At 33.6% G+C, this 13,064-nt stretch overlaps 1 protein-coding gene across 1 annotated transcript; it reads right to left on the reverse strand.

Annotated features, from left to right (window-relative positions):
- Positions 1 to 870: 870 nt before the first annotated feature.
- On the reverse strand, positions 871 to 4,293 carry LOC129922757 (uncharacterized). The gene is made up of 2 exons (XM_056009706.1): positions 2,605 to 4,293; positions 871 to 2,447 (listed from the first exon to the last, which is right to left on the reverse strand). The coding sequence occupies exons 1-2, from the start codon at positions 3,659 to 3,661 to the stop codon at positions 1,507 to 1,509; spliced, it is 1,998 nt and encodes a 665-aa protein (XP_055865681.1). The 5' UTR covers positions 3,662 to 4,293; the 3' UTR covers positions 871 to 1,506.
- Positions 4,294 to 13,064: the final 8,771 nt, after the last annotated feature.

The following is a 13,064-nucleotide window of genomic DNA, read 5'->3' on the forward strand; positions in this document are numbered from 1 at the left end:
TTCGTTCGCTGTTCGCTAAAGCTGCGTAGCCGTGTTGAGATAGGTCTATATTATTCATTCATGAAAAAAAGTTCACGCATGCGCAGCACAGAATGAACTCTATAAAAGCCAATTTTTAACTCTGGATTAGTGTAGATTTAGATCTATGTCTACCTCAAGATGTACTTTATACTTTATACACATGAACATACAAAATTTAGTCTATTCATCTCAAATTTTAATCAAATATATGTAGGCCTACAAGCAAATGTTTTAATTTGAAAAAAAATATGGATTTAAGCCTATTAGCTATTTTGATTTGATAACTTCATTCACACTATTTTTTACATTGACACATTCACTTTACTTATTACATTATTATTTCGTTTAATTGTTTACAAAACACTCTCAGTGACTATATCGAAAGTAATGCGCAAATAAAGACCCGCGGGTCGCGGGTAACATATGTCTAGTACTAATATAAACATAAAAGCAAGAAAAACATTAAAAATAAATTTAAAAAAAAAGACAATACCTCCATTATCAAATAACAATTTAATAAAATGTAAAAAAAAATAAATAAATAAAATAATTTAGTTTTCACCGGATATCGAACTCGTGAGTTTGATTTTGCAACTTGAACGAATGATTCTACCAATTAAGCCAGCTGGCATTGTATAACATGTAGCTATTTTTTCGTAAGATTTAGAACTCCACTTCTGCATCTAAAATCTAGGCGTAATCTATATTAGATTAACGTAAAAATATAAACAAAGCTTAAGGGGAGGTATCCCTGAAAATCTTATTTTTCTTATTTCTGAAGCTAGGCCTTTGAAATTTGTTATGGTAACATATAATGATATTCTAAAATAAATAATGCTAAAAAAAAAGTTGTTTGAATGATGGTTGCCATGGTAACGGCGGCCATATTGTTTATTGTATACAAATTAAAACTCTGAATTTTGTAAAAACTATTGATCAAAATTACATGAAATTGAATTTAAAGATAAGAGAAAAGGATCCTCTAAATTGGTACAACGTCAGAATTAAAGATTTAAGTATGTTTTTTTTTTTACAAATTTTTGAATTTTTAGTTGTATTTTAGGCATAAAAAACAGGATAAATATTAATTAAAATTACTTTAAAAAAAAAAGTAAATAAAAGTTTGAAAAAAACTCATTGTACGAGTAAAGTAAATGATGTCCTTAAGAAGTGTTTCAAATTTCATTGAAATCTATCAAGTAGTTTAGGAGAAATTCCTAGTAAGGCATAATGATATGTGCAAAAAGTAACATTTTGAGAAAAATGAGTTTAAAGTATAGATTTGAAAACTTAGAAAAAAGTATTAAAAAGTTTCACAAAAATTCATTATACAAGTAAGGTATATCATGTCTAGAACAAGTGTTTCAAATTTCATTAAAATCAAACAATTAGTTTAGGAGAAATCATGTGTACAGCTAAATGACCTACGTGAAATTTATATTTGTTGATTTCTGAAAAAAGAAGAAAAAGCAGAAAAAAAAACAGCTAAAACTGTCCTGCTTCATAAGTAGGTCCCTCTGCATCTCTTAACTCAAGTTCCCTTCGAGCTTTTGCATCTTTCCTCATCTGGAGTCGTCTCATGACCACTTTACTTTTTTTATACGCCGACCCACTTAATCGTTGATTCTGTCGACTCAAACCAAGACGATGGGCATGAAACGTGTTTTTGCAGAACAGAATATTTTTCATTATTTTTGAAGCAGCAAATCCAAAGTTAAAGTCATAAATAGAGGATATCACTGAAAATGTTACCTTGTTCCAAGAAGAAAATTTCTTTTTATCACAAGTACTCCAAATCTTGGAATGCAAAGACTCGTTGGCGTTTTGGGTAGCACCTAGCAAACAACGTTGTAAGAGGGCTGGCTCGGAGAGGCGTTTATATATTGGTTTTAAGTGGTCAGCTAGTAGCTTATAATTTAGAGGAGTGCAGAGAAGCTTGCTATGTGGACCAGGAGTCTCATTTTTAGCAACAGCAGCATTGTAGAAGCACCACGAGCCAGATCCAGTTGGACACAATTGATGTTTCGGTGATTTTTCAGTTGACAAGCAATGATAAAGAGATGCCATTATAGCTTTCTGCATATCAGAAACATTTTTATGCTTTCTAATGGCTCTAGAGTAATAAAGTGTTAACTTTTTTATAGTGTTTTGAGTTAGTTTACCATGCCCTTTGCCTCCAAGAGAAGTACCTTTTTTGCTACAATCAGCAACTAAATTTCGAAGTGCAGATCCCATCCTTTTACCAACATGGTTGACACATTCTTCTTTTACTATGGGAATGTCACCATAAGGTTTAAGTTCAGTTACTCTTTTGAAAGATTTAGCATCTCCATCAGATAACATTGATGTGTAGCGAAGCTTAAATTTTGTAACTGACCTCAGCCATAATACCTCTGCGGCATGTGTTTCCATCATAGCTGATGAACCTGTAAATATAAAGAAAATCAAACAGTTTAGAAACTTGTTAATATTATTTAGTGAATCTACAAAAAAAGCAAAGCTAATAAAAATTTAGCGAAGAGAATTTAAAAACTATACACAAAGACTTGATAGAAGTGTAAATTATATTTAATAGACCCTCACCTGTGTAGTTGATTTCACAAAAAGGCTTGTGTGTTTCAAACCATTCTGAATACTGTGATGGGGATTTTTCTTTAATCTTTCTGCCAGTGGTTTGACAGACCAAACAAAATGTTGAAACTATGTGGAAATCCAAAACATATCCTGTTAACACATCAACAACACATCCAATTCCAATATGTGAAGTGTGTCCTCTGGTTAGCCACGAGCCATCATATGAGACATCAATATCAATGATATCTTCTTCGTTTATAGAAACTCCACTTTCCTCCGCATGCTTTCGACGAATAAGGTCAACAGTTTTAAGTTCTAGGGCCTGTCGGATATCATCACCTTTATTGTAAATTAGTTTAGTAATATTTAGAAAGTTTTTTTTACACATTCCAGGTATGTCTAAATGTTCACACAGTTTGTTAAATGTGTAGGAACCTAATCCACATAAGATTGATGATAGAACTGCAGAATTGTTAACAGAATATCTTTTATTTTCTTTAGAATAACCTGATGTATGGTTGCTACTTACAACTGTCCTGCATGTTTCACAGTTAATGCTAAGTTTAACAGACAGGCCTTTGCGACATTTTTCATCAGAATTTAATTTTAATGAAGACTTATTGCAGCCAGGACAAAGTAAAGGCTGTATAAGGGCCTGAAGTTGGTCAAATTCAACTATTGTTCTGTTAGTGTGTGGAGTGGTGGATATTAAATTATCAACATCTAATTTGGGAATGTCAATAATTTTACTTTTACTCCTGGTATTGAGATCTAAATGAAGTTTACTAGACTTAGATCTAGATGCCAATGCCTCACTTTTATTGGCTTCGGTAGACACATTCTCAATTTCAACTGCTGCCGTAATATTATGTCCAGAAGATGAATCAGATCTAGATCTAGTAGGGCTAGGTGTTGATGAAGATATAGATCTAGAACTTGTTGTGGAAGTACTAGATTTATCTAGATCGACTAGAGTCTTAGATTTACCAGTAACTCTTTCTAGATCTAATTTGCGACTCATTCGAGCTTGCTTCAATTGAGCTAGCCTTTTGTTGAGTCTAGCCATTTATAAAAAACAAGGTGAAGCAGATCTAGAATATTTGATGAATAAAAAAAGAAATATATATACTGTAACTGTTGAATAAATAAGAAAATGCACACATGAACAGAAAAGAAAGTCAACGTGTAGACTTCGCCATTGAAATAAAGTCTATTATCGATAGTCGGAAATAACAAAAGTAGTTACGGGGATTCCGACCACGGGGGCAAAATCAACCAATGGCGTTTCTTTATTTATTAGCAAGGCTAAAAATAATCTAATTTGCTTCAAAAGTTGACCGAAGATTTCCGATCATTACCGAAATTGAATGAAACATAGAGCGAAAACGAGGCGTCTTTATAAAACTAGAGATCGTGAGGAAAAAAACCATACCAAACATCGATAGTCAAACAATGATTTGCTTATAATAGAGATGGCGTAACCAAGGGCCATTTTTGTACTTTTCAAGAAATTTTATAAAAATTTTGTCTCATAGGCCTTACAAAAACAACATAAAACATGTTTTAGACACAGATTTAAGCAATAAAAATGATTGTAATGTAATGAAAAATGGTTGATCTACTTAATTATGTTATTAGTTAAAAATCGATATCCTAGACCTAAAACTCGATTTTCTCTAGGGATACCTCCCCTTAAATAATCTAGCGATGAATTATAACACAGTTATCGGTACACAACGGCTGTCTACGCCATGGTATTTTTTTTTTACTCCAATTTATAGCCGTATTTAAATTATTTTCTTTTTATACTTTAAAAATTTATAACGGACAAGCTAAAGTTTTCAACGTGTGATCAAAGCGCTAGTAATTCTTTTCTCAGCAATATTCAGCAATTGTTAAATTTCTAGAAAGATCGTTAGAGCCGTTTATGAGATTAGCGTCTAGCTTCCTCCAAGAAGTTCCGGCATGAAAAGAGGTACCGTGATAAAATAAAAACACAAAGTAATTAAAAGACGTGTACAGTTTCCAATGGAGTTTCCAACGGTTCGTGCTATAGCTCTTTCACTTTCATTCAAAGGGGAGAACAATTTTCCATTTGGCTCCAGGCTACTACAAAAGGCCTGAAAATAAAAAATAACAGCGATTAGAGAATAGTACCAAGGTGACCGAGCCTCGCTCGTTTGAATGATTTGTTGAGGAAATATATTGACTTATTTGGGATCGGGTCAAGACTCCCAGTTTGAAAAGTTGCATTCGTGTTCTTTTAGTTCTAAATGTCAATGTAAATGGCGATTAGAAAAGAAAGTCTCTTAAGTCCCCATACAGAACACGTGTAGGACGTAATCTGTAATCATCTTCTTTTTTGAAGTAACTTCTTTTATTTCATAAGATAAGATACAGCCTAGAAAACCACAGCTCACGTTGAGTCATTTACATATCCCATAAGTATTGGGCTATTATTGGCCTGGAAGAAAGACTTTGCAGTGTAACGTTTCAAATGGTTAAGTTCAGACATTAATATTGCAATTAGTATTGTTCGAAGCTTGAACACATTGTAATAATTCACCAGCAAATTAACAACTAAGTAAAAGCTACCTACGGCTTTACGCAATTAAATTGTAAACAATTTATAAAGCACTAAAACACAATAACTAATCATACATTGGCAAATTAAATTTCATTACTTCTCTTCCATAGTTACTTTATAAATATATCTACAATAAGATGGTGCGCAAATGTTTAATTATGCAATTGATTCATTAAAATTGTTCTCGTATGCAAAGAAATGTTTTAGTGTACTGCTGTAAGCCTAGTGACGTAAGAGGTGTCAAGTTTTTTCCCTTTGAAGTCATGGAAAATTCTCATTCATACAACATTCTAGCCAAAATTAGACCTTACAATCTATGGGGCAGATGATGTTAAGGTCATCTGTTTCTATGGCCAACGGTTAACGAGCAGGGTGTCATGTGGCCAGCACAACGACAAACCGCCTTTACTTTCCCCAACTAAAGTCAGGTACCTATTAGAGTTGGGTGGACTAAGGGGCGCCCTAAAAATCCCGAAATTTAAAATCCCAGCCTTCACCGAGATTCGAACCCAGGACCTCAGAATCAGAAGCCGAGCGCTTAACCACTCAAAAAAGTAGCCGTTGCTTCAGAATTTTGAAAGGTCTAAAATATCATGATGTTGGATTATCAATATATTTTCTAGTTTACGAGCTCTAAACGGGACGGAAGGACAGACTGACAGACAGACCACACAAAACTAATAGCGTCTATTCCCCTTTCGGGGGCCGCTAACAAAAGATTACTATACAATTTTCCATATTCATACGCTCCTCGCTACCATGTTGTCTTGAGAAGCCTGAGAAGGCTTTACCCACTAGCTCGAATTCTGGTCGTTCATTTTTTTTAATAAATACATTTACAAAGCGATCACCCCCACCCCTTTCCAAATGGCCCAGACAAGTGATAGGGTCACAGGGTATTGAGAAAGCTAAAAGCATGAAATTGCGCTAAACAAATACAATTGGTAAAATATTTCTAGTCACACAGATGTATTAATGTTAGTCTAGACATCTTAGAAATGTAATTACACTACTGATACAAACTAATTGATACATTTAATATAAGCTTTGTTTTTTTAAGGGCATTTTTTTGTAGTATTTTGTTCTTCTTGTTGTTAACATGTGTTCAGAAACAAACGTAATTTTGTCTACTTCAAGACTAGCTCAGGCGTCAGGTTTCTCGTCTGGCTTAGTGGAGAACACATGACGTAAAATAAATTATTTGTCATATTCTTGATTCTAGTCTCGCAGATTTTAGACTCTCATAGAATTTCTAGAGGAAGATCTTGAAACTCTAGGTCAACAAACACTCCTTGTTCTGTCTGGATTGTGGGGGGAGAGATCCAAGCAGATGTCTATATATTAGGTTCTAGTGGCTCGAAGCCCAAGACAATCGGGACTAGAGACGAGGTCAAATGCCGAGTATACCGGGGGAACTCCACCACTTTCCTTCAGTATATCATACTAACCACATAAAATCTAGCTCATAATAAGCACATTTCATTTATATCATGGATGTCAATTGAAAACAGATACCAAAGGAAGCGTACATCAGCTACATATGGATGAAAGTCTTGTAGACGAAATGAGAATCCGTTCTACAGTCCTGGCCATTAAATTTCAGAAAACTCTGGTAAAATTCAAGTAACTTACTGTCCTCCCAGCAACATAATTATTAGCTCAAATTTTATTTCAAAGCAAAGGCTTCTAGCATGAATTTATGATAGACCTCTATTTAAACATTAAATTCATCATACATGTAATGTAACGCTAAGACTAACTATATACAACAGTATGCCGTTTTTTTTTTTCCTTCATGAAGCTATCTATTTCTTTTCTGAGTAAAAAGCATCTATTTAGAACTTTTCATAATTAAATCAACTGGATTCATAATACGTCATTAAAATACGGAATACTTGTATAATCTAAAATGATTCCCTTCCAAGAAGTGCTGGAATTTACGGTCAAATGAAACGGTGTCTTTTAAAGAGTGAAAGAGAAATAGAGATGGAGAGAGAAAGATAGAAAGAGGGAAAGAGAGAGACAGAAAGAGAGAGATACATAAAACTGTTGATTTAATTTTGACGGCAGTTCTACTCCCTCAGCTGCTTCCTCTCTTTTTTATTTTTTAAACTACATTTCAAGACGGCCTTTTAATTAATGATCAATTCACTTTCTTTGTTGACTTAAACTCATCCAATTCTGAGGAGAGCCAAAAAAAGTATTAAGATTAAACACTAAGCATTTGTTTCTAACTTGTGAAAACATCGGTTGTCAATACTGGTCAATTTTGTGTTCTTAGAATTCAGAACACTTTCTAGGCCTACCTGTAGACAACGATCCCGGCCCATCAATTATCGATATCTGGACCAGTCACAGCAGCATTAAGGAGCAAAGTAAAGGGCAACTCTGACCTACTTAATTTCATTGTGTAAAAATTGTCAACACACAATTTAGGTTAAATAAATAAGTAAAATATATCAAATACTATCAATTAGTTCGGATCAGTCATGTAATTAAATTTGTAATAGATCTAAAGTTGTAGACCAATAAAACTACATCTGTGCGATTAAAAATATTTAAAAAAATTGTTTTTGTATAGCAATATTAAATGCGTTTAGCTTTTGCAATTTGTTGGTATAGTCCTAGGACCATCAACACCCTAGGAGTTGCGATAGAGGGCGACCCACAGTTTGGTGAACGCTGACCTTAGAATGTAAACAACTCACAAAAAAAGTAGAACTTACATTATTCTAAACTGAAAAGAAAAAGTTGATGGTTGATGTAGATGGTTGATGTAGATGGTTGATATAGATGTACCAACAACAACTACTTTTTTATTTTCTATCTAATTACTTTAGAAAAGTTTGACTCATCTACTGTTGACTGAATTATAATTATCATTATATTATAATTATTATATTCATAATCAGATTTGTTATTAGTAAAATATTTTGTTAAAATTTAAATCGCGATTATTCTTATAAATGCCAAATGATCATTTGTCATAAACACAGCGCGTTGTATCCAACACAGTGAATACATCAGATTAGTAGAATTAAACTAAGCACAACGATAATTTACAAGACAGATCAAATCAAGCAAAAAGTAATTATTTTAATATGCAAATGTTTGTTAGTTAAAATATTTTAAAAAATTGAAAGTTACTAGGGTACAAATGACCTGAAAATGGCGCCCGGGGCATCGTGCCCCTTGCCCATGACTACCTCTCTGGTGCTAAATTTCAGTTTGATCCGAGTTTGGTTGTCGGAGAAATAACGTGTACAAACGTTTTAGCAGACAGACAGACAGAGTTGTAAAAGAAAACTTAATAGTCCATTTAGAACAGGAACAAAAATACAGCAAACAAAACAACAACAACAACAACAAAAACAACAACAACAGCAACAGCAACAAACAACAGAAAAATTAATATGAAAAGAATGCTTAAAAAATAATACATAGGCCTACATATATTTTACATTTTAATTCTGTTCTTCTTTTCCTTAATGTTTTGTTCAACTTTAAAAAAAACAACATACATGTAATGTTGATAAATGTTCACTGTTTTTAGTCAAATGTGTAACAGTACATTACCATGGAAACAATAACTTACATTGGCCTCATTCCAAGGCTGTGGATACCTTATCGCTAACAAACATTTTCCGTTGAAAGAGAAAGCACTCTTGTATGGAAAGCAAGGATCAGTCCGGAGTTGTTGATTGACATCTAGAAAATTGAAATTATTTTAGGAACTTAATCTCGCCGAATATTTGCCTATTTGTAATGTGGGCTAAGGTCAAGGCTACAACTTATAATTTAAAATAGTCATCTAAACATTTAATACAGCGTTTCTCAACCTTTTATGCTCGGCGACCCCTTTTTACAGCCCCCCCCCACTCTGTTGCGACCTCTTCCACACACACACATGCAGCAATAGAAGAATAGAAAATTACAATCCATATTTTCGATGGCCCTAGGCGACCCCTGGCAAATCGTCAATTGACCCCAAGGTCGCGACCCACAGGTTGAGAACCCCTGATTTAATAGCTGGTGCATTTCATTTTAAAATCAATTTAACCAAATTTGACTTACTTCTATGGGTAAAACAATGAAAATTAGTTTTTTTTTTAAACTAAAACAAATATTAGTAGCTCTCTATCTTTGTAAGAACTGATATTGGGCCTACATGAACATGAAAAACGAGAGAACAAAATTTACCTATTTGACACAAAAATGAGTGTTTAGAACGACATTTGTGATCATTCAGTCCGCTAAAGTTGAAAAACTCAAGACAGCCTTCAGTTCCGTTGTTGTTGTCGGGTTGGCCTTCAGCATACCAATTTTTCGGAATGACCAATGTAGAGTTACTCCATGCTAATGATTTGTTCCCACCAGATCCTCCGATCCAAACTGTCATAAACACACATTATTCAGCGGGGAATTACATGTATAGGAATTAAATGAATTTGTGGAATTACACATATCAAGAGGTGCTTCTTAAAACTCGTGGAGTGCTAAGTATTTTGGTCAAAAGCCAACCTAAACATTAAATAAAAAGTAAAGTTTCCGTCTCAGATCTGCAGTCTTTGGGGCAGATGATGTAAAGGTCATCTGTTACTTTGACCCATGGTTAACGAGAGTGTCAAGTGTACAGCAAAAAGACCCACCGCCTTTACTTTTTCCCCAAGTAATGTCAGGTTTCCATTCTAGTTGGCTGGACTAGAATAAGAAATAAAACAACATCAGTGTAGGCAACATCACTCCGACCATAGCTAACGTCAGACTTGTATCTCATTTCCATGAGATGAATCATAGTCACTTCGTGACTGAAGGAGGCCATAGATTGGTAATTATTTAATTTATTTTATTTGAAAATGAAGAAGGGAAATAATTTCTACATTAAGGATTGTCACCACCTCAAAGTTGGTGCCATAGAGTAGAAACCCTAATTCTGTATTGTGTATGTTAATTCCATATTGTGAATCTTATTCACAACCCATGTTGCACTAAGGTGAACACTTTTGACCTTAGGTGAACCAGAGAGTTAAAGGCAGTCAGTCCACATAGAGATCTTGTAGCAAGCACTTGTATTGAGTCACTTAAGATATAAGCAGTAGAGTTAGATGTTTAAAGTAGTTGGTTATGGAATAAGTACTAAGTTGTGATATTCGTATATTACTGTTGGATTAATACTGATAATTCCTGGGTCGAGTTGTATGGTGTATTCACTATGTGGTGTTATATTAAACTTATTGTGTCTGCTACACCCAGCGTCATTTCGTTATTCTGTGATTTGTAACAAGAACCCAATGTCACCACCACGCCTACATTGATAACCACAGCCACATCCATAACATTATAAAACCACACGGTGACATTCTTGGTGTCAGAAGTGTCCAAAGTGCAAGTCATTTATTGTCAGAAAATGACATCTTTGGTGTCAGAATTTTGTCAAAAGTGTCAGCAAACAGTATTTATGGTGTCAGAAGCGGCCGAAAACGACATTTATGACAGCATTGTTCAAAGTCACTTTAACATGATATGCTGAGACAACCTGCGTGGATGAAACTAGACAACCCTGATCTTAAAACCTGTGTGGGTGAAACTAGACAACCCTGATCTTACAACCGGTGTGGGTGAAAATCTAGTACTACAAGTCATTCAAGTCATCGTTTGAAGACAGCTGATATATGGTCAGTCGAAGTAGCTGACATATTCAAGAATCATCTACATCGAGTGCTCGTCATAATTCTAATGACACACTCATATTGTCGCTGTCTAACAGCACATTTAATAAGAGAGCGCTCTCACTCTTAGACCTCTCTTGTCGTCACTACCTAAGGTCATTTTTAGTTATTTATATTTGTTTCAGCAACTGTACCATTGTGCTGTGGATTTAACAAGTGGATTACTTATGAACTGTACCATTGTACTGTGGATTTAGCAAGTGAATTACTTATGAACTGTACCATTGTACTGTGGATTTAACAAGTGGATTACTTATGAACTGTACCATTGTACTGTGAATTTAACAAGTGGATTACTTATGAACTGTACTATTCTACTGTGGATTTAACAAGTGGATTACTTATGAACTGTGGATTTAACAAGTGGATTACTTATGAACTGTACCATTGTGCTGCGGATTTAGCAAGTGGATTACTTATGAACTGTACTGTGGACATATTTTATGTGGAGCATCACCGGAACTTTATGTACAAGTCAAGCATCAAGTGAATATTTAAGGGAAGTAACTTTAATTACCCTTAGTATTATCAATATTGATTAGTTCTCTTTGAACTACACCACAATTTTTTTCATTGTTTACATTTGTATTTATATATACATTTGACTTTAGGGACTAAATTTAATTATCTATTGAGTCTGAGCATTTATATTTTTTTTCAAGTAAGCATCCAGGTATTGGTAGGGACTCTTTAGATAAAGTAAATACTTGATCGTATAGCTGTATTAGTTAAGTTTGTATTTCGTTAAGTATCTATCATATTGTTAAACTCTTGTATTGTCTTGTTTACATTTGTTGAATTTATTTTGCGTCATAGTTATTACTCATTGTAATTCTTTTGTCTACTATTTCTACTATCTTGTAATGTCTCTTTAAAGCAGACTGTTTAGTATCTATAGTGTATTTATGTTTGTCTAATTACTTATTAATATATATATTTATTTTACTTCTTATTTCAACCTATTTTTTATTATTATCAACACTACACTACACACTTGATACACTATGGGATATATTTTGATTTGAGATTGACAAGATTTATATTGTATATACTCTTCAAACACATTCAACTATTTTGATACTATTGATACATTGATCACTATTTATCAGACTAATAAGGCTCACATAATTGTGAATTATTTGTTGCAATAAACTTTTACATTGCAAGTGGAGATACTAGAAATACATAATCACATAATTGATCAGTAAAGTATTACATTACGAACTAGACAAAGTACCAAGAATAACTTAAGATACCTCATAACCTCAATTGTTTCGCACAAAATATATATCTACTATTACCTGCAATTACTATTTGAGCTATAATAATTATTTATCGTACAATATTCATTTACAACTACCTAGTGTACACATATCTATTAATTAACTATATTACTAATTTGAATCTTTGAAAATGGCTGAGTATGAAAAACTAATAGAGATAGTGGATAAACTAAAGTTAAAAGAAGATGATAGAGCTGCATTCATTAAAATTGAAATAGATAGAATTAGGTTAGAAAAAGACAAGCAACGTGAAGAAAGGCTACATGAAAGAAGACTGAGAGAGAAAGAACAAGAAAACTTAGAGAAAGAAAAAGAACGCCAGCATGAAATAAAATTAAAAGAACATGAAGAAAAAATGGCCAAGCTAGCAAAAGAAAATAAAGACAATTCAGCAAGTCAAACTTCATCTCATCATCAGTATCATAGCAAATTTAGGAACTTTGACCCAAAAGAAGACACATTGGAAAATTTCATTATTCAATTTGAATACATCTGTCAAACAGCAAATATGAATAGTGCACAAATGGCTCAACAACTTCTAGCTAACCTAAGAGGTGAACCACTAAACATCATCGACACACTAACTATGGAGCAAAGAAAAGACTACAACACAGTAAAACAAAGACTAATTGAACATTTTGGCAAGACAGAGGAACACTATCGAAAACTTTTTAGGGAAATAAAACTAGCCAAGAATGCAGATTTAAAAAGAACAATACATGACATGCGCCAGAACATGACAAAGTGGCTACAACTCGCAAACTGTAACTTAGATGACCCCAAACAGATCTTAGATTTTTTTCTCATTGAGAATGTGCTAATTAATGTTACAGATGCAGCATTCTCATTCCTGAAGGAGAGAAAAATAAA

Source organism: Biomphalaria glabrata, chromosome 14 (assembly GCF_947242115.1).
Source record: "Biomphalaria glabrata chromosome 14, xgBioGlab47.1, whole genome shotgun sequence".
In the NCBI taxonomy this organism is placed as follows: Eukaryota; Metazoa; Mollusca; class Gastropoda; family Planorbidae; genus Biomphalaria; species Biomphalaria glabrata.